The sequence below is a fragment of the Carassius carassius genome, chromosome 46 (genome assembly GCF_963082965.1).
Source record: "Carassius carassius chromosome 46, fCarCar2.1, whole genome shotgun sequence".
NCBI classification, from domain to species: Eukaryota; Metazoa; Chordata; class Actinopteri; order Cypriniformes; family Cyprinidae; genus Carassius; species Carassius carassius.
Genome location: NC_081800.1, coordinates 20,872,145 through 20,893,787, shown reverse-complemented (window position 1 = coordinate 20,893,787; position 21,643 = coordinate 20,872,145). Strand labels below are relative to the sequence as shown.

At 38.1% G+C, this 21,643-nt stretch overlaps 1 protein-coding gene across 4 annotated transcripts in view; it reads right to left on the bottom strand.

Annotated features, from left to right (window-relative positions):
* Window positions 1-21,643, bottom strand: part of LOC132129724 (plexin-A1-like) — a 221,246-nt gene that overhangs the window by 183,430 nt on the left and 16,173 nt on the right. For all 4 annotated transcript variants that reach the window (XM_059541422.1, XM_059541423.1, XM_059541424.1 and 1 more), the window contains exon 2: window positions 11,343-12,724. In XM_059541422.1, coding sequence (XP_059397405.1) covers window positions 11,343-12,530 — 1,188 coding nt within the window. In that variant the 5' untranslated portion in view covers window positions 12,531-12,724. The remainder of the gene's footprint in view (window positions 1-11,342; window positions 12,725-21,643) is intronic.

The window sequence follows — 21,643 nt, the reverse complement described above, 5'->3', positions numbered from 1 at the left end:
CTTATCTAGTAGGCTACCGTCCCTGTTTTGATTTCAACAAATCAGTTTGACCGAACGCAGACAAAGTGATTAATATTCATGAACCCAGCAGCTCATCAATTCATAGTGCATTGTATAAACACTAGTATGATAGTAGAATTAGTAGTAGTATTATCTTTTAATAATAATTAATATGATCTATTACTATTTTTTTACAGAAAACCCTCAATGACCAAAAATATCTTAAGCATCACCACCAGTCTTAAGTTCAGTTAAAATGACAAATATGCATTCATTAGGCCTAAAAGAAAATTTTTAAATAAAGGCATTGTGCTAAAAAATATTACTATTATTTAGTAATATGTATGTGATACTGCTACTACTGTTGAAAAAATTTATAAAACTTTATTTTTTAAAGAAATAAATCACAATATTTCTTCCATGTTTTAATTTTATTAGCAAATCCCCTTTATTTACCAAAAATAAAATGTGTTTAAATTTCATAAATTAAAAGACAAATTAAATTTGGGTGAAACTTGTTTACTGTTTTTCATAATTATATAACTTGTAGAAAAACTTTAAACACAATTGTAAATAAGTATAAAGAATGGCATTGGTTTTATTTTTAGTGCTAAAAAGTTATTTATTAATAAAATAATAAAAGTTATTATTTATTAGCATATTTTTGTGTTTTGCTTTGGTACCGAAATTGGTACCGAGAACCGTGGATTTTCACTGGTATCGGTACCGAATACTGAAATTTTGGTAGTGACAACACTAATTGCAGTTAAATAACTGTGGGAGAAATCAGTAGCTAAACTCATATACATAAAACTCTTACCTCATGAATTCTTAACCTTAATTCTTAATTCTTAACAAGATTCATAACCTGAAGTCTTACAAACTAAATCAACAGGATTTATACATTTTTCAAATCCACCAATAACATTAACATATTTTACATATAATTTCCTATGATTTCTTATTCACATCTTTTTGCATGTACGCTTTTGATTGTTTCATGCATTTTCTTTACACATGCAACCATTATATTTGGTCTAAATAAGCTCTTGACTGTTAACCATATGCTATGAGTCATACACGCAAGCCTGTGAATGTGTGTGTGATTCATCTCTAAACTCATGAAGCTGATCTGAGGCTTTTAACATTGTTGTCCCAGCAAAAGCATCAGATTATTTCGGGGAAGTCGTGGCCTAATGGTTAGAGAGTCGGACTCCCAATCGAAAGGTTGTGAGTTCGAGTCCCGGGCCGGCAGGAATTGTGGGTGGGGGGAGTGCATGTACAGTTCTCTCTCCACCTTCAATACCATGACTGAGGTGCCCTTGAGCAAGGCATCGAACCCCCAACTGCTCCCCGGGTGCCGCAGCATAAATGGCTGCCCACTGCTCCGGGTGTGTGCTCACAGTGTGTGTGTGTGTGTTCACTGCTCTGTGTGTGTGCATTTCGGATGGGTTAAATGCAGAGCACAAATTCTGAGTATGGGTCACCATACTTGGCTGAATGTCACGTCACTTTCACTTTTATAATCGGCATAATCTAAAATTAAGCATTCCATAAACACTAATCCAATTACAGTGCAGACACAGACTTTCTCCCAAGAGCGCTTTGCATTTCCAGCTGAAAACGTCTGTGTTCAAAAGCTCCGCTGAAATACGTTCACTTACAGCTGCAGAATAATGAGATCTGAGATGCATCTCTGTTTTGCATGAGGACATGAGAAAGCAATGAGCGATTTCATTAGTTTCCATTCAGCGGATTCATGGTAGCCACTGGATGCCCCACTGGGCACGTTCTCCTCCACAACAAGGCCATAACAGGAACATAACATTGAGGAAATATGGGTCTGCCTTTTGATACCAGTTCAAGAAACAAGGCTGGAAACGGCACTTCAAGACTCAGCATGGGGCAACTGTGAGCTTTCAACAGCATAATGCTAAAGAGCCCTGAACAAGCTAACATAATGTTTAGCATGCTGTTAAAAAGCCTGGTGCCAATGTATAAGCATTTTAAGTCCTCACTATGGCTGCTGGTGACCCCTGAAAGTAGGGTTGGGTACTGAACTTGGTACTTTTAAGGGTAGCGAATGAATTACGTTGGTAATACTGAGTACCGATTCACGTTAAATCAATCGGTGCCAAATTTCAGTACATAAAAATGCATCTGTGCGTATATGCTCAGCCCTGCAACTCGTTCAAACAAAACAGGGCAAACCGAAATGTTCTGAAGTGTCGTAACATATGTTTTCTGTGAAATCATGGATGGGTTTCTTTCACTCACTTTCACTTTTCACTTTTTTTTTTTCACTTCACTTCTTTTATAAAAACATAATTTACTAGATAGCGCGGAATGCTACGGAATTTGTCAATTTTCGGACGAATAAATCAAAATTAGGTCTGCCACTTAATTTGAATCACGATATGAACTAGTGTCTGTGAATATTAAAATGCAAAAAAAATGGTTTATATACGAATCTTGCATGTTCCGCTTGCATTTGTTTACTACACAAATACTGAAGCACACGTGACATTAGCGGTGATTTTTGCCCTTTGCGTCTCACTATATGACGGCATGAGCACAAATACTTAATCTCCAGAGATGCTGTGAGAGTCACTTTGTGAGAATTTTACCATTTCATTAGAGAAAACTAGCATCATCATACTGTATTCACACAGAAACTTCATGGCAACCTGTGAAAATAAAAGTATGGTTTAACATGTAATAGAAATGTATTTCTCTTGTATTACTTTTGTACAGTATAATGTACATACTTTATATTCAAGTAATATTCACACAATTTCTCTTTCATGTATTAATTTCAACTGTAAAAAAGTTTGTTTGCCAAAGATTAAAAGGGTTTTCATTTGATTTAAAATAAATGTTAAATGCCTTACTTTGATTTTCAGAAAAATTAAAACAAGAATTTCTGGTGGGGGGGGGGGGTACAATTACTGAAATAAATGTTTTTGAGAGTAAAGAACCAAAAAAAAGTGTCACCGAAATTCAGGTACCAATACCAATACCGTACCAGTTAAAATGTAAACGGTACCCAACCCTACCTGGTAGACAATACACTGGCACCAAACAGCATTTGGAAACTTACTTTACGTTTGTGAATGTCTCTGCATTACAAAAAATAGCAATCACAAGTGGCATATACAAATAAATTATGCTAGAGCTTTTCTCAAAACCAATTTTAATTTTCTTTGAGCCATGTGTGGCATTACTTTTAATGAACTAGTCCAACAGCAGAGTAAACACAAGGGTAGATCATCACGTTTGACACAGAAACATATATACTATATATTTAAGCTTCATTACAGTATAAATACAAAGCCAATTTATTAATCTACATAACACTTTACTGTATAAATGGATTTGTATACTTATATTTGAAACATATTTTATACTGTACATACTATACATATACATATACATATATATATACATATATACATATATATACATACATATATATATACATATATATACATACATATATATACATACATATATATACATACATATATATATATACATACATACATATACATACATATATATATATACATACATACATATATATATATATATATACATACATACATACATATATATATACATATATATATATATATATATATATACATATATATATATATATATATACATACATATATATATATATATATATACATATATATATATATATATATATATACATATATATATATATATATATATATATACACATACATATATATATATATAAAAGGGGTCCCAAACTAAACAGAAGGGGTCCTTCCTTGGCATCAAAAAGTTTGAAAAATCCTATCTTAAATGTCCGAATATGTTTTATCATCGTGACTGCTGCAGTTATGGGTCAGATCTAGCCATTAAGGCCTCCTGGGTGGGAAAATGGATATAAAAAACAATCTGTTCGGTAGAAAATATCAATGAAAGAATCAAATTGCATCTACAGGCTCATTTGCCAAATGTACTGTATCATGGTTATCAGCAAATGTCTCTCAGGAGCAATATAAGGGTTTTAAATGCCCAACATCAGATGAAGGTACTTGACTCACAAACATTGTCTAATCAAACACACAATCAATGAAGCCTTTAGAGCACATCATAAAAAAGTATTTCTCACTCATATGAACAAAGAGTACAGTCATTTTGGCATTTGAAGATGTAACTGTTGGTTTCCATTAGTAAGGAGCATTTTTTCTGTTTAACTAAACTGGATCTACCTCCTAAAAACACAAGTTGCAAGGTTGTGACTGCACCCATATGGGACATCCAATCCTCATTATACACCCAAAACATTCCATCTTTTCCTGGAACCTCTGACCTCAACGTCCAGTAATGCTCCATCATCTAATCATACACCCCCTCATTACATTTGGACTCAAGAAAGCCTGCTAGAAACATCTCAGACGACAGATACTTCAAGATGGGGAGAAAAAAACATAATAATAAAGTTCTAAAAGCCACCATGACCTCTTCGGAGTGTCACAAAACTCCCACTGGCTCTTCAGCTTCGGTCGAGGTGCCAGGAATGAGGAATGGCTTTGTCCTTTCAAAAAGTGGTTCACCATCTTTCTTTCCAGGTCATGCTAGTTATGCTCTGAAATTTGCTTACCAAAAGTGGCTGGCCATAAGTCATTATGATTTAGCAAGTATTTGTCTGTAGAATTCACAAGATTGTGGCTGAGCATTATTTATTGCACAATGTCAAGATGGATTGTCGTTCTCTGACCCTGCTGAAAAGACCTGTGAACATATTGTTGCCAAGTACTGTATGTGATGTTCCTAGAACAACATTCTAGTCAAACAATATTAAATCTTACCATAACCTACCCCAAAAAATTACTGAGCAATATAATTTAAATTGAGCTAAATTAATACGAATTATAATCCGGTTGGTAGGAATGTTTTTCCACAACCAACAAGGAAGCTGATCCAAGAGCATTTCACACTTGGTGGAACCACAGAAAGTGCTGGTGTTCTTAAGTAGCTTAACCAGCAAAATTTGGGACTGGTTCTCCGACGATACAAAGACCAGTGATTGTCATCGTGTAGAGCAAGCGGTACCCAACCTTTTTAGCACCAAGGACCATTTTAAAGTCAGACAATATTTTCACGGACCGGGCTTTAAGGTTTGATGGATAAATACTACAAAATAAAATGATACGACTGGCATAAAAACTGTGGTATATTGTAAATATAGTAATAAACATGAATCCACGGTGTATTCTTATGCAACTTTATTAGCAGCGTCCTCATAACATCACGCCAACAACATAACATGAATAACATCCTCTCTTCCCGCGCCTGGCTCTACTGGTCCAATCAGCGAAGGGTTGTGCCAGTGTTGTTTTGTGTCGAAAATGTAAAAAATATATATAATGAGCGAGTACATCATGAATCTATTTTCCCAAACCGTGTTTTTGTCTTTTCCTGAATCACTACGGTACCCTTATAATAAGTGTTTATATTCTGACTATTTTAGTCTGGTTGGGGTCAGCAACGCTGCAGAGTAGCACAGTACCTGCGTGACTCACCATAGATGTAAACAGAGAGAAGTAGCTCCGGCTACAATGCGAGCGCCAAAAGTTACCGACTGCAGCTTTAATGTAAGTTATTTATTCTTTCTTGTGCGGCCCGGTACCAAATTTATTCTTTGTTGTTCGCGGCCCGGGGGTTGGGGACCGCTGGTGTAGAGTACTATTCGCTCCTGGATCAAAATAAAATATAATTTTAACCCTGACTTAGTACTACAATCAGAGGGCTATAAATTATTGAATTGATAAGTTGTACAAACCTTAAACTAAAGACTGACAATAAAATATGCTTGGTTGACAGGAATGCTGCTCAAAGACACAAATTTGTCAACAAAATCCCTTAGATAAAATGATGATGATGATGATGATGAAATACTGACTAAATTTAAAAGATATTTTGGTAGCACTTAAATATAAAAAGCTAAATGTTTTTAAATGCTTTAATGATGTCTTGTAATATACTTTATGATGTTTATGCTATGATCTTATGAATAATTTTAACCACAATTATATTACATTATAATATATATTTATGTTAACGTTGATGACAAACAACGAATTTCAGGCATAAATCTACAACTATTATTATGCATTTTAACTTTGGTTGTGAAAAGAGAGAATGCTTTATAATGTACATTAGGAATTCCATTATAATGCATTATAAATAAAGGTTTCAAGTAAAGTGTTCTCATCAAACAACAAAAATATGATTTATGATTGAATTAATTTATGTCACTAATGTTCGTGAAACGTGTCCCCTCTAGTCTTCTAGTCCAGCATTGGTCAAACAACATCGGCAGAAAAAGTGATGGCTGACCATCTTAACAGAACCAAACTAGAACTAACCAGCCTGCAAATGCATGCTGGTTATATCCAAGCAGGTATTTTCAGCAGGGAAGGTATAACTGGCTTTTCCCAGCTTGTGTATGCGGTTGTTGTTAAGCCTTTGTGGAATATGAAATAGACTGATGTTCTTTGGATCCATCCCATTGCCCACCACCACAGGAAATAACAAATACAGCTGCACGCGCAGCCTGGCAAACAGCACCGCACACAAGCGCACACCCCCAAACACACACTGCGTGCCTGATCACAACCACCTACCATCCCACACACACTCTCAACGGCAGCTCCCACACAAACACACATCAATAAATAATTACACCGACAATTAGATGGGGAGCACTCCAAGCCTGACCTGTTAAGAGATTTGCAACCTACACACATAGTCACCATCTAAAATTTTCATTTTTCTTACTACCCAGTTAACTGGCTGACTTATTGATTTAAAATTACCGTCACAGAGAGTTCATACAGTTGTCTACACTTTATTTGCCCATTCTCAAGGCCTCGTTTGATCTGAATAGCTTAAGTTTAAGCTACAAAGGAGCAGAAAATGCAAATTCTGCCCTATTACAAGGGCATTCACAATGCTATCATCCACACAGGAATGCACTGATACAATACTAGTATCGGATACTGAGATCATGTATCGGATTTCTGAGCTGCACATTAAACACATAAAACATTAATTTAATTTATCTTTTAATTATTGAAAATTAACTTAACTTTTTGGTAAACAAAGGGGATTTACTATTAAAAATAAAACATGGAAGAAATGTTGTGTGATTAAACCTTAAAAAAAAATAATGTTGGATTTTCTTTTTTTAGTAGTAGGCTATGTACATTCTGCTGAACAATAGTCTTTAACCGGACTTTTATTTTGACAGGTTGGCGTACATTTACAGTTCTGTGTATGTGATGTGACGCTAGTTTTACTCAAATCAAACGGTCAAATGCTCATGAAGTGACTGTCAGAGCAGTTCTGGAGATGTTGTTCATGTGTTCACGTTTTTATTTAGTGAGACAGCAGACGCTGAAATCACCTTGAGCGTCACGCGCACTTCCGGATGCGCTTCTGCTCCATTCATTAACACAGACATGCAGAACATGCAGGATTCATATTTAAATAGACTGTTCCGGCTTAATATTTACAGATATTAGTCCATATCGTGATTTGATGTAAGTGCAATGACCTATTTTTGATTAATTCATTCAAAATTTGGCAAATTCCGTGCCGTTCCGCGTTAAACTGTAAATTCCGTTTTTATGACTGGATTTCGCGATTCCATCCGCGTTTTCTGCATCGCGGAAATCATAGGGCCCTAGTTGTGGTATGCCAGCTCTATCTTGCAATGGACACACGCCACGTTCTCTTTACGTTTGCCCGCGCCCTCAAATCAAAACACTGCTGACTCCTTGCAGTATGCGATTTCGGACGCAGCGCTTGTGTCTCCTTACGCTTTGTGGGTGACGTAATTGCGTTGTCACACATAAAAAAAATCATTGCGAAAGAACCTGACGTGAGATTTAAAATAAATTAAAAGAGGCTTCGAGGCAGAGGAATTTGCCTCGATAATGTTTTGTAATCGAGTTACTCGAGGAATCGTTTCAGCCCCTACATCTATATGATTTTTCAATATCCAGTCATCTCTGATCAATACCCTACAGGGAAGGAGGCACAGATGGGAAGCCATTAAAGTGTAATCCAGTATGGACTTGTTCTTTTATTTCCTTGAGCAGTTCCTCGAAGAGTCAGAAAGAACTGAAGTGAACACCAACAGCAAGCAAATGATGTTCAATGTCATAATTAAATCACAAAGTCTTTCATTGGGGAAGTTTTCAATAGCATTGGAGATTAAAATACAAGACAGAAAATATTTCCGTCTTCAGTCTGAGGGAAAAACAGAACCGAACACTAGAAGGATAACAGCTAGCAATCAAAATTACCAGGCAAGTGATGAACCGAGATAAGTTATAATGTAATTATGCAAATGGTGAGGAGTACATCCTGGTGTATTTTTGTTCATCAGTTAGAACAATTTCTCTGAGTTCCACACACAAAATCAGCTAAAAGTCGGTCAATATTCGACGTCATGTGATTTGCACTCTGTGTTTTGAATTACGGAAGTGACGAGTGTGTATTGTTGTTATTGTGTTCAGTTGTTGAGCTCAATATCACCTGTGGACAGACTTAAAAACTAATTAGCAATGCTAATATGCTTTTGTTCTGTTTTTTACAGGCACAATTGCATCTGGCACAGAAGGTGACCTGGAACTTTTAAAAGTTCCTCTTTTGTTACAGCCACCATAAATTCTGAAGATTTGGAAGAGAGTCTGGCGCTCAAGCTGAATGGAAGTAGACGGAGAGATGCCATCCAGCAGAATAATCTCTATTATCCTGTAGATCAATAGGTTTGAAAATATAAGAAAGACTAACATCAGCATCTGAATAGGGCACTTTGGCAGCAAAGTACAAATTCAGTCTTTAGCTTTCAAATGCACGGTGCCTCAAAACACTGCATTATAATGCTGGATTGAATCATATCAGAGGCCCTTGCTGTGTCCATTATAGACATCAGTTATTTTATAAAAAAAAAAAAAAATTAATGAAATTAATTACAGTGGAAAAGTAACACTGCCAGCCTGGATAAGAAGCAAAATGGAGAAGTCTGTGTGTAATTATTATTTGACTCTGCTGATGTGTCTTTGATGGATTGCAACAATGTGTCGCAGATGGTAATCAAGTACCATCATGTACAGTTTCTCATTTACATATATGCATAGCTTTACCGTGAGCAACAGGAGAGGTGGGCAAAAGAAAGACGTCAAAAGTGCTTACTGTCTATCTGTCTGACAGTACACATCTCTCATATTTTTTCCATTCCAGTCGGCTTTCTGTCTGTCTGCAGGTGTCTCTCCCGCAAAGCCTTCTGAATTATGAAAGTGTGCTTTGTGGTTGGAAAATGACAACATTAATTGCTTGTAAGCGGAGGCAGAGGGATTTTTGATCATGCACTGATTGTGATGGGCTATAAATGAATAACACAAGGTGAGTGAGGGTGAATTATTAATAAGCTAGAAACTCCTTGCCGGTGGAGGACCCTCGGAGCGTTATCTTTTCATCCAATTCAGCCAGCCGTGCCGCCATCATTACCAAGGAAGATTGCTCCAGGCCCGTTATTATAATGCCAGCAGTTATAATCGTTAATGCCACTGTCAGTTATTCGTCAATGGAGTCTACCACTGTGGCCGCTACCATCAAAATATGCATTAGAGCATATGGTTTACACTACCAACAGTGCACTATAAAGACAACTGTTAAGACCATAAAGAAGGCAAAGTAAGACCCAAAACATTTCACGCAATAAACACAAACATAATTTCCACAAGCATGTGTTGCATTTTCAGCAAGTATTAGCTTAAATGTAGTCTTATAGACTATTTTTAAGGCAGAGCAACAAGGGATAGTTCCTAATTTATTGTCATTATGGAATTTCAAACATGTATGCATTGCTTTCTTCTGTAGCAAACAAAAGATATCTTCACACAATGACAGTCAATGGGGTCCAATGTTGTTATTCTTTAAATTATCTTTTCAAGTTCCACAAAAGAAAGAAATACATGTTGGTCTCTCTATTTTCTTTAGGAATTTTCCACCAATTTTCTTTATGACAAGCACAATTTTAATGAAACAAATGTACTTCGTATATGATGAGTCATAAAAAAAAAGAAAAAAGATAGCATAAGGTCTCAATCAAACCTGCTTTTGAAAGAGAGTCTATGACATCTGAATAACAGCAGGTCTCTCTATGTGATATGTAGTCTGATAGGTGATTACAGTTGGTAAAATTAATTAGTCTAGTTTGAATTTTAGAGCTTTGATGTACATGCCACTAACCGTTTGATCAGATCACATATTGTTGAAGCGAATATTACATTTTTTCATTTGGGGCGTTTAATAAAAGTTTTGTGATAAATGTAATAATTCATAACCCACTAGTGTTATGACAAAATACTGAAGATGAGGTGTCATGGCATAAGAATTCTGAAACAATAACTACATCACTGAAACTGCATCATAATATATCATAATACTACATGAGAAGCAAAGTCGGCACGCTTTCTCGATTCTTATTTGACTCCCTTACCATCATCTTTCTTTTCTTTCATAATCATCAGCTCCATCCTTCTATTTTTTATTACTTTCACAAGTCTCACACCATCAGCCAAAATGTGTTTCCTCTTGTATGTCTGAGTACAGGCGAATAACCCAGAAACATGCTGCACATATAATAGAAGGGAGGATTTTGGCTATTCTCTGGGAATAATCCCCTCATTCTGTGATAGAGCATTGTGTTCAGTGTAGAACTGTCAGCTTGGCTATTTCCTACAACGGCCTATGTAGAGAAAGCAGCTAAGAGTGCTGTTGATTTGCAAGTAAGCTATGCGCCTGCACGCTAGCCTCTTTGTAGCTGTCCACATTGCTCTGACACCAGAACAAAGGTCCCAAGAGGACTTGGGCAACAAAGACAGAACAACTTTAAGAGTTTAAATCAATTATGACTTGAGGAAATGGACACAAGAGGCAAGAGATTGACAGGGTGCTAATCCCATGAACTGAGTTTAGGATGTGGCTAGGCTAGTTAACCTGACTTGTGAGTGGATGTTTCCCCATTAAACAACAATGAGATTCTCAGGGCCTGCATCCATGCACACGGACAAGACATTCCCAACTGCTTTACCACACCAATGATCTGGAAATATCATGTGTTCTATAATTAATTGATTGATTGCTACAACACCCATCTACACTGGAAATGAGTTGAGGAACTTATGGTATTTTAATTCATTTGCAAACAAGTCAGAACTAAAATCAACAGTGTAGCTGGCATCTGGCTTGTTAATTTAACCATATAGTTAGTAAGTGTGACTTACTGAGTTGATGCAGTTCAGTTCCTTGTTGAGCAGCCAGGGCAGGGATAGTTTTCCTTCACCCCGGTAGCAGGATTGGATCCTCTCCTTAATCTTTTCCTTGATTTTTCGCAGTGTGAACAGGCACAGGGCTGATTCTTTAGGTGGCTTGGCCCGGTTCTTTTGGCCCTGAGCAAAAACGGTAAACAGCACCTCTTCCTGTTCAGAGATACCCAATGATCGTGCCAGCTTGGCACCGGGCCGACTGAGGTAAGCGTCTTGAACCAATCGGTATTCCACACCATCCTTGGTACAGCCAATAGGAAACTCCACGTAGGAGTAGAACTTGGGGTCATCCACACAGAGGCGGACAATCTTGGAGGTGAAGAATTGTTCACCACTGGCATCCGGCGAGGTGAGCTGGGTGTCCAGCTGGAGAGTTAGGTAGTAGATGAACTGTTCGCTGCTAAAGCCATAGACATAGTAGATGTCAAAGGTAGGGAACTTGGAAAGGGTGTCGGATGGAATCTTGAGCTGTGAGGAGACAAACTCATCCTGGTAGACAAAACTGAACATTTCAGCATTCTCCTCATTAGCCATCAGCTTACGACTGGAGAGAGTTGGAAAGTACTCTGATTTCCCTTCGATGGGTGTACCTACAAACAATTTACCACGGTCTTCACCTTGGGTTCCACTAATAACCACTCCTGACATAGTGCCCGCCTCAGACACACTTGAAAGGTAGTGTTCCTTGCGGTGATGCGGCTCACCCAGTTTGAAGAGGTCATCCAGTCGGAGGAACTGGCATATACCCTGCGAGGTGCTCCCACATGCAATGAGCCTGTTCTGCCCTGAATCCAGAAGCAACAACTTGTTGACATTGCTAGTCTGTGATAACTCGTGGGGGCAAGACTGAACACCAGGGGGTGGGTAACATTTCTCATTATCCACCACAGGACCGGTAACATGGCTTCGAAGCTTAGTTAGGTTGCTGGAGAGTTTGTAGATCCAATTGACAGCACCAACGTAGACTTCACCCGTTTTGTTATGGACGACCAAATGCGTAAGCCCTCCCTCTGGTGGGGTAAAGGTCCGGAAGGAAGAGAGGTTAACCTCGACCCCCCCATGTTGAGGGAGGAACGAGAGGAAGAAGAGGAGGAGGAATGCCTCATGAAGAGAGGTGGGAAGGGGCCTCCTCCCATAGGGCAGCATTTTTTGTAATTTTCTGAGGAAGCGTTAGGCCAGGTGATCCGTTCACCTTCGTGTTCCTGGGCCTGAAAAAAACCTGGACAGCGTCTGTCAGTCTAGGGTGAGGAGAGCGACTTATTGACCCAGTGTCCTCTCTGCTCTCTCTTGGCACGGAGCTGTCGTCTATACCATCATCTGCAGCGTCATGGCCGCTAGCCCTGCAAGGGTAGGAAAACACATTATGAGTGTTAGAGAAAAACAGAATAGAACATTGTCTATTGATTTGACTGGAGTTTAAAAGTTCTACCTGCCCAAAAGAAAACAAACTCATAATACATAAACATAAATATCTTACAGTGGGGCCCTGGGTGGAATCCTATACAACATTTAATGAGTGTGTCAAGCTTGCAGACCGCAGTGCACTTCACAAACTCCACACTGAGAACTCATATGATAGACCTGCTGTGCCCTTAAATATTTCACACAATCTGTGCCAACTCAGCTGGCATAAAAAGGGAAGAGAATAAAGCAGATGAGAGGAATGAGTAAAGAGTGAGCGATGCCATAACTATAGACTAGTTTACCAATTCACCTTGAAAAATGCCATAAGCTCAGAAGTGTCAGCAATAAACATTCTCATTTCCTCATGCCTGCTCAGAGAAGCCATTCAAGTTGACCTCGCGTAAAGCAAAAGCACTTTCCTTGAACCACAGTTTTTAAAATACCACAGTACAGACAACATGCCCTTTTGGCTAAACCACAGGGCTGTGAAAAGAGTGACAATCCATCAAATTTGTTCTAATTGAAAGTCTAATGACATTCATGTGATCATAGGCGATGAAGAGGAGCTCTGGGTGTCCAACTACATCCTCAGAGTGCAAAGCCACTTAAACAAGGGCAATTTCAGGCTTCTCAGCTAGCCAGCAGCAGGGACTATCTGCTGCTGTGACCTTCTTCAGTGTTCAAAACAGAAGCATCATTGTATCTCAGATGACATTTATCTCACTTCACAAGACTATTAAGCGAGGAGACTGCCTCTGGGTCTCATTCACCACTCAGTGCTGTGAGCCATACAGTGGGCTGACCGTCATGCGCAAACTACAAAACAACTCTGCTAGAGAGCATACATATACAGCCAAAAAAACATACATAAACCAATTACTATCCTGTACTACATGACTTATACACATAATTTGAGTAGGGGAAAATTTATTCATTCAAAATTACATTTTTTTGACCATGTGTTAAATAAAAACAGGCCATTGTTTTGTCATACTATGTCAATAGTGTTTATAAGGGGTCATATGATGCTTTTTTAAAGATCATTATTTTGTGTATTTATTCTAACAGAATATGTTGACATGCTTTAACTTAAAAAAAAAAAAAAAACATTTTTCCAAATACTGTACATTATTGTAGGTCCTCTATGCCCCGCCTCTCTCAAATGCACCATTTTCTGCAAAGTCCCTCCTTCCGACAAGCACAGTCTGCTCTGATTGGCCAACTGACCCAGTGCATTGTGATTGGCCGAATACTGCAAGCACTCGTCAGAAATGTAATGCACCTTTCCATTATCGTGAACTTCATATTTCAAAATAAATGTAAAGACAGTTAATAATGTCCTTAGCCTTACCATCAGTTCAAGCCCAAAAGGGGAACAGAGTCGCGAGACAGACACAGTGATGAAGCTTGTATGTGTTTGCAGTACACAAGACACTGACAGTTAAGACAGCTGACTCCACTGTGTGACCTCCTCTCTCGCTCTCTCGCTCTCTCGCTCTCTCTCTCTCTCTCTCTCTCTCTCGCTCTCTCGCTCTCTCTCTCACACACACACACACACACACACATGCAAAACTCCACATTGGAACATTCAATAGCAAATACTTAAACTCATAACAAAACATACTTCCAGAAGCTGATTCAGAAGCGCCAGATTGTCATAGCAAAGTTAGAATTACCTCCTCTCCTAGGTTCATGAAACAGTCGTCCATAAAATGCGTTGCTGTTCTGTTGTAAGCAATCTTAAAGATTCCTAAATGCATCTACTTTTGGAAGGTCAAATAAAGTGCTTTCTCTTTCGCATAGATACACACAGCATCTCACTGACATGGCTGCTTCAACACTAACTGCGGTTACTGAAACCACGCCTTCTTTCTTTGCATGAACATTTGGGTGGCATTACGCAAATATTTCCACATAGTGACGTACAAATGTGGGGGCGTGTTTGAATGAGTCGTTTTAGGGGGCGTGGCAGAGTCTTAACTTTGATAAAGAATATCTCTTTGGATTTTCAAATTTCTTAATTTAGCTGATGCTAATTGGATCAACTAGGGGTTAAGTGTCTTGCTCAGGGACACATTGGTGTCTCACAGTGGATTCGAACCCAGGTCTCTCACACCAAAGGCATGTGTCTTTGGGATTTGAGACTTTAATCTATGCAAATTTACAGATCTTCTTTATGCACCAAGAGCTTGTATAACTCAAAAAAGAAAGGAAAAATTTAAATAGCATCATATGAACCCTTTAAAAAATTAATGTCATGAGACATCAATATCCAAAGTGACTTCCTGGGAACTGAACCCATGACCTTGGTGCTGCTAGCATCATGCTCTACTGTTTCTGCTGAATGAATGCATACTTTGTTATTGTTGAGGGGGACAGAAAGTTTATTTTGAAAATACATGCATATTGGAGAAAAAAATGGCACAGTCCTAATACACCGACACAGTTCCAAAAAATAGGCTAAAATAAAAATTAAATAATTGGAGGCTCTCAAAAAGAACGCCTACTAAACAAGTCCAATTTCCAGCTATTTTCAGTTTTATATCGTTTCACCATATTTGCTATTTAATGTAGTGTGCTGACAGGGGTCCAATTTTTTCTCCTCCTGTATTGATCATCACAGCTGAGCTCTTCTCAGCTCAACTGACTCCGAGTCAGCACTCCAAGGTGCTTTTTGGCTCTGTGATACAGGGACACTGTCAAAGCAAATTCCCAGCATAAAAAACACGGAAAACTTGCCTATAAATAATCAAGTAACTAACTAAACAACTCCACGACACACTTAAAACTGAATTTAACGGTGCTGCATCTGACCCATTAGTGACTATAAAAACAAAGGCGTCAGAGTTTTGACTTATCTGGGACAACGATATGCTAATGAGGCAGAAGAAGCTGCTTAAATGCGTCCACTCTACCTCAGTAAATGAAAAAAAAAATGAAAAAAAAATTATAATACACTGAAACTGCAGCAAAATATATACACATGCTGCAATTTATAACACTGCACCGCAATGCAATTTGCATGGAATAGAGCAATTAGGACATCCCACCCACTTGCTCCAAATAGGCCCACACCAAGGATAAAGGTGAAATTGGATGAATCAATTAGAGGAAATATGGACATTGCATGGCACCTTCAGGAGAGCAAAACCTGCCTGGCTCGGAAAATGACTGGCGGGACCAAGGTATCCGCAACAATTTATTGCTTTTGGCACATAAATTACAACACAAGCCATGAAAAAGGCACTTCATACTTAAGCAAATTTATACAGATCACCTCTTTAACATGTAGGTCACGTCGCTGAGCATTGTGGGGTAGAAGGCAGGCAGGACTCAGTGATGGCCACAACTAAACCATAGCAGGATCTGCTTTCTATTGCAAGCACTCAGACACACTCACATACATCAATACATAAAGGCCTTAATCCACAAACACACACACAGGCTAGGCTTTTTTTATTGTTCTCCTTTTTTATGTCTTTCTGTCTTGAAATCTTCATTCTTCCTGTCATTCATTCATTTTGCCTATTATGTCAATCCTTATTCTTATCTTTCTTGATTCCTTATATCTGTCTTTTCTCTCTTTCAGTCGTTCCCTCCTACCTACAATTAATAACCAGCACGTTTATCAGCATTATTAGCATTTACTGATAAGCAGTGAGAAGAACATTTGCATGTGCAACAGAAAGGTTTGTAAAATGCTACACATTTGCAATGATATTAGACAAACCATACAATACCAGCTCTGGTATATTTAGATTTTAGTCAAGACATTAAAACCAGACAGCCTTGATTTAGCCTCCGATTCTAAAAAAGCAATAATTACCTCCATCCAGCGAGACCTCCAATCAAAGTGATATTTTAGCAGCTCTACACTGTGACTATGATTACGGGGGAGGATAGAGGAAACAATGACTTGTCAACAGGAAATTATTTGCAAAAACAGAGTCTAGGAACGACATCTCATCTCATTCAGCTTATAAGATAATATAGCAATGCAAGTTTGTTGCAGTCTAGGTAGCCAATCTTCAGTGTGAATTTTGCGATGCTAAATCAAAGATTATGCAAGCGTTATGAGGATGGTGATTCACACATATGTACACATATTATAAAAAGAAAAAACACCTACATAGTAACTGTTCCCATTTTAGTTTATGACAAGATTTTTTTTAGTAGTAAATTTACATTTACATTTACAGAAATGTACATTCTGCTGAACAATAGTCTTTAACCGGACTTTTATTTTGACGGGTTGGCGTACCTTTACAGTTCTGTGTATGTGATGTGACGCTAGTTTTTCTCAAATCAAACGGTCAAATGCTCATGAAGTGACTCTCAGTGCAGTTCTGGAAATGTTGTTCACGTGTTCACGTCCTCATTTAGTGAGACAGCAGATGCTGAAATCACCGGAGCGTCACGCGCGCTTCAGTGTGTGTGATAAAGGAAGTCGAGCTTCTGCTCCATTCATTAAAGGTGCCATGTGCAAAAATTGAGGTAAAAATATCCAAAAAATGACCTACACGCATCAAAAGAATGAGAAGAAATAAGGGCAATGATGTCATTAAAAAAATGTCAAGTTATAGTGCTGCAGAGATATCAACCTTAATTAGCATTAGCATTTCTAGCCCCGGCCCGACAGGTGTCGTAATACCAGTTTCGGCCATGGGAGGTGGTATGCGGGCAACATAACCACCAGCCAACCTGCAATACACGAATAACTCGCACGGCTTGTGGGCGTACTTGAACCTGATGTCAATCGTGTGGAAAGTACAGCCCACTACTTCATTTCAGTTCAGGGAAGAGAGCGGAAGGATGTCTGAAGCCCTTGGCAAGAGACCACCACCCGCTACAGGGAAACAACCGCGCTCGGAATCACAAATCAAATCCGATAAGAAAAGGAGCCGAACCAGAGTAAACATCGGCACTGCTTTCAATCGCTGGAGACAACTGATGGACCTGAAAGAAATGAGGTTCGACACCGAACTTGCAACATTTCTTTTGGATTGGTAAGTTAGATGCTGTTAGTATTTCGCTAGAAGTTTGTTTTATATGTTTGTGTATTTTTTTCCGGGAAGTTATAACATAGAAATGTATCGAAGGCTGTTCGATAAACGTGCTAATGTTAGCGATGGCTAACCATAGCTGCGTTTAATAATTAGCTAGCTATAACTTACCCATAACTTACCTGCTCTGTCTAGTCTGTTGGTCTCCGTGTCCTCTTTGCTTCGTGGTTTTTCTGTACGTGAGAAAATTGATGTGTGGCGTGAAAGCGTGTGAAAAGAGTCAATTGCGTGTGTCTCACGGTGAATGCTTGAGAGTTGGCAGCTCTGGTTACGTTGGTTGGCGCTAGCTTGGTCAACATCAGCTGTCTGATGTTGACCAATGATGTTGACAGAATGCTGTCTGTCAAATTAATTTAATTCAAATAATGTGTATATACAACTCAAAATGTAATATGAACAAAACGAATAGGAACATATTCACTGGTAAAGGTGAAGGGGAGTAGCTTGAAGATGTCATGTTTCAAAATCACTTGACATCACCCAACGTTCCTCTGGAGGCAAAACGTCCTCTTAGGCTTTGGCTATGGCTGTAGGGTTGTTGTGAAGGTAGGGGCGGAGCATAGAGACTATGCCATTTCTCGTTTGTTACTCTAGAGTAGACCAATTCACTTTATTGAGGCATACTGCCCCCATCTGGTATGGAATGTGGAGTATGACTTGATTTTTTTGCCAGACATGACAGATGGCACCTTTAACACAGACACGCAGAACATGCAGGATTCATATTTAAATAGACTGTTCCGGCTTAATATTTACAGATATTAGTCCATATCGTGATTTGATGTAAGTGCAATGACCTATTTTTGCCATTCCGCGTTAAACTGTAAATTCCGCTTTTATGACTGGATTCCGCGATTCCCTCCGCGTTTTCTGCATCAAGGAAATCATAGGGCCCTAGTTGTGGTATGCCAGCTCTATCTTGCAATGGACACACGCCACGACGTTCTCTTTACGTTTGCCCACGCACTTAAATCAAAACACTGCTGACTCCTTGCAGTATGTGATTTCGGACGCAGCGCTTGTGTCTCCTTCTGCTTTGTGGGTGACGTAAACGCGTTGTCACATAAAAAAAATCATTGCGAAAGAACCTGACATGAGATTTAAAATAAATTAAAAGAGACTTCGAGGCAGAGGAATTTGCCTCGATCATTTTTTGTAATCGAGTTACTCGAGGAATCGCTTCAGTCCTACATGTTAGTGTACAATATTTCTTGCTTTAAAAAAACTTCGCTAGTTGCTCATTCTTCAGGTAGGCTAAACATTGTATGCATAAATGTATTTAAATGTAAATGTATTTATTTGATTAAAACTCTGTGCCATTTGGGCTACAGACTAAAAAGTTATGCCTGAAATGATTGAAAACAGATATCCTATTACTTTGATAATCAATTTTCACATGTCAAACAATAAAATGAATAACAAAAATAACAGAGAATGACAGAAACTTGGTGGACTCTTGACTTAAGCCAGCAAAAAGCACCCTAGCAACTGCAGAGAAATGTGCTAAGAACAACTCTGAACACTTTGGTAGCAAAACTTGGTCAGGTTAGATGCCATATTGAATTTAACACGGATGAAAACTGTGAGGCGGTGAGGGATAGACTTGCAGTCTTTACAATGCCACACACTGTATGAAGGCTCTATATCATGTATTTCTCACAACTCAAAATTTTATGGAATTTTCAATTGTCAGCTGAACAGTCTGTATGTCGGACTTGATTTTATTCCTGTAAAAAAAATGATATGGCACAACCCTGATTAAGGTCTATAGAACCATCCTGACCTCACCTAGAACATATTTTTAACAAAATGTAGTTTTAATTTTATATATATATATATATATATATATATAATCTTAATAATTTATAAAAGTGTTATTTCAATTAAATATTAATTATCAGCAAATTAATCAAGACAAATAAGACGATTACAAATAAGAAAAATTTTAGATTTTTCAAAAGAATTATAAAAAAATGTAATAAAAATAATTAGACCATGTAATCAAAGTAGTAAATAGCCCATTTTGATGCAATATTTATATACATTTAACTAGTATTCTACGTTAATCAAACACAGATCCATGTGGGATCTTGGATGGCTTATAACAGCATCTAGAACAAGAAACAAAACATTTGCTCAGCTTCTCACTGACTGCTAATTGCTAATCTAAAACTGCCAAACAGTCCTGCCCCATTTAAACGACCAGTGAAAGACGCACTCCGCCTCCATTCAGATTGTTTAACTCTACAGCATGCGCTCCTGTGCTGAGGGTGGGTATTGTTTGGGTTTGACTAATGGCCGTGCAGCAGGGAGGGCCCAGTGTCTGCAGGAGTAAAGGACACTGAGGAGGTGATTGTGTGGCAGGCCTGTTGCACTGTGGATGTGCCAAAACCAGAGAACACTGTCCTCTTTTTATAGCGTCACTCCTTAGCGTGTGACCCACTGACACTATGACAGCTGTCCCCTCCCTCACCCCCCAAAGCATCAACAACTTCACACAGCGGGTTCAACAGAATCCCAATTTAAACAGGTGCATTTTGGGAAGGAAAAAACAGTGGTACTAGATTTGCACGGCACATTATGCAGTGGTTTTTAATTCAGGACCCTAAAGGTGAATTAAACCTCAAATATTTATCAAAAATGAAATAAAACCAAACCAAACACTGACAGATTAATATTATAATGAACTGCATGAACATGACAAATTTGCTTAATTTGAAAATGTCAACTGTTTTAGGTGTTTGGCAGCCAATAATTTGTTGTTGGCTCAAACCATTTTTGTTCACATAGCCCGAGTGCATTCCTGGTTACATTTGTTTTGTTCGTGGTGTGAGCATGGGAAATCTCACAAACTAATTTGGGCATTTTCTACTGAGTGACTATCAAATTGGTGCCAAAATGCTGTAGATTTTGATTGGATGCATGGCCTGAGAGGTCAACAACAAAAGAAGTGGGAATTGTTTTCACCTTTTATATTGTCCACCAGTTAAAATCAAACTCATTATGTTATTTGAGAAATAAATCATGTCCGTAGCATCAAGAGTGTAAAATGACTTAGGCCTATGTGTCCATATTTAAAGCAATGTACTATGGGTTTTAAAAAAAATGTAAGTATTACTAATAATAATGGATTAGCAAGCACTAGTAACTCTGTGGACACAATGCACCATGATGTGCAACTAAACTTACATGATTCCTAAAATCAGTTACAAGACTTGCTGTGTTGTTATATGGACTAGGGATGGGACGGTATGAAAATTTAATATCACGATTATAGTGACTAAAATTATCACGATTATCAATATTATCACGGTTTTGTTGAAACGAGATGTAAGTGTTCAAAAATAGTTGATGCTCACACTGAAAACATTTCAGCAAGTTTTATATTTAATAATCAACAAACAACTAATAAAACAAGCAACTCTATGCACTTAATTTAAAGAAAGATTAAATTCTGTGGCATTTCCTTCCTTACAATGAAAAGTGTAGAAGCATAGAAAAGCATAGAAAAGTTACTGACTTTCGCCATTCCTTCTCGAAAAAAAAAAAAAACATTGTGCGCTGCGCTTGCGTCAGACTGTTGCTGGCTGGACATGATTTAATAGTGAGTTATTAAAACCGCGATAATCAAACACGGTTTTAATGATAATTCATTTTTAAACGATATTACTAACCTTCAGCACATTTTATCACGGTTATCAATAAAACCGGTTATCGTCCCATCCCTAATATGGACTAAATTCTACAGCAGTGCAGACTAATCTTAAATCAGAGTAGAAGAAATCTAGGCTC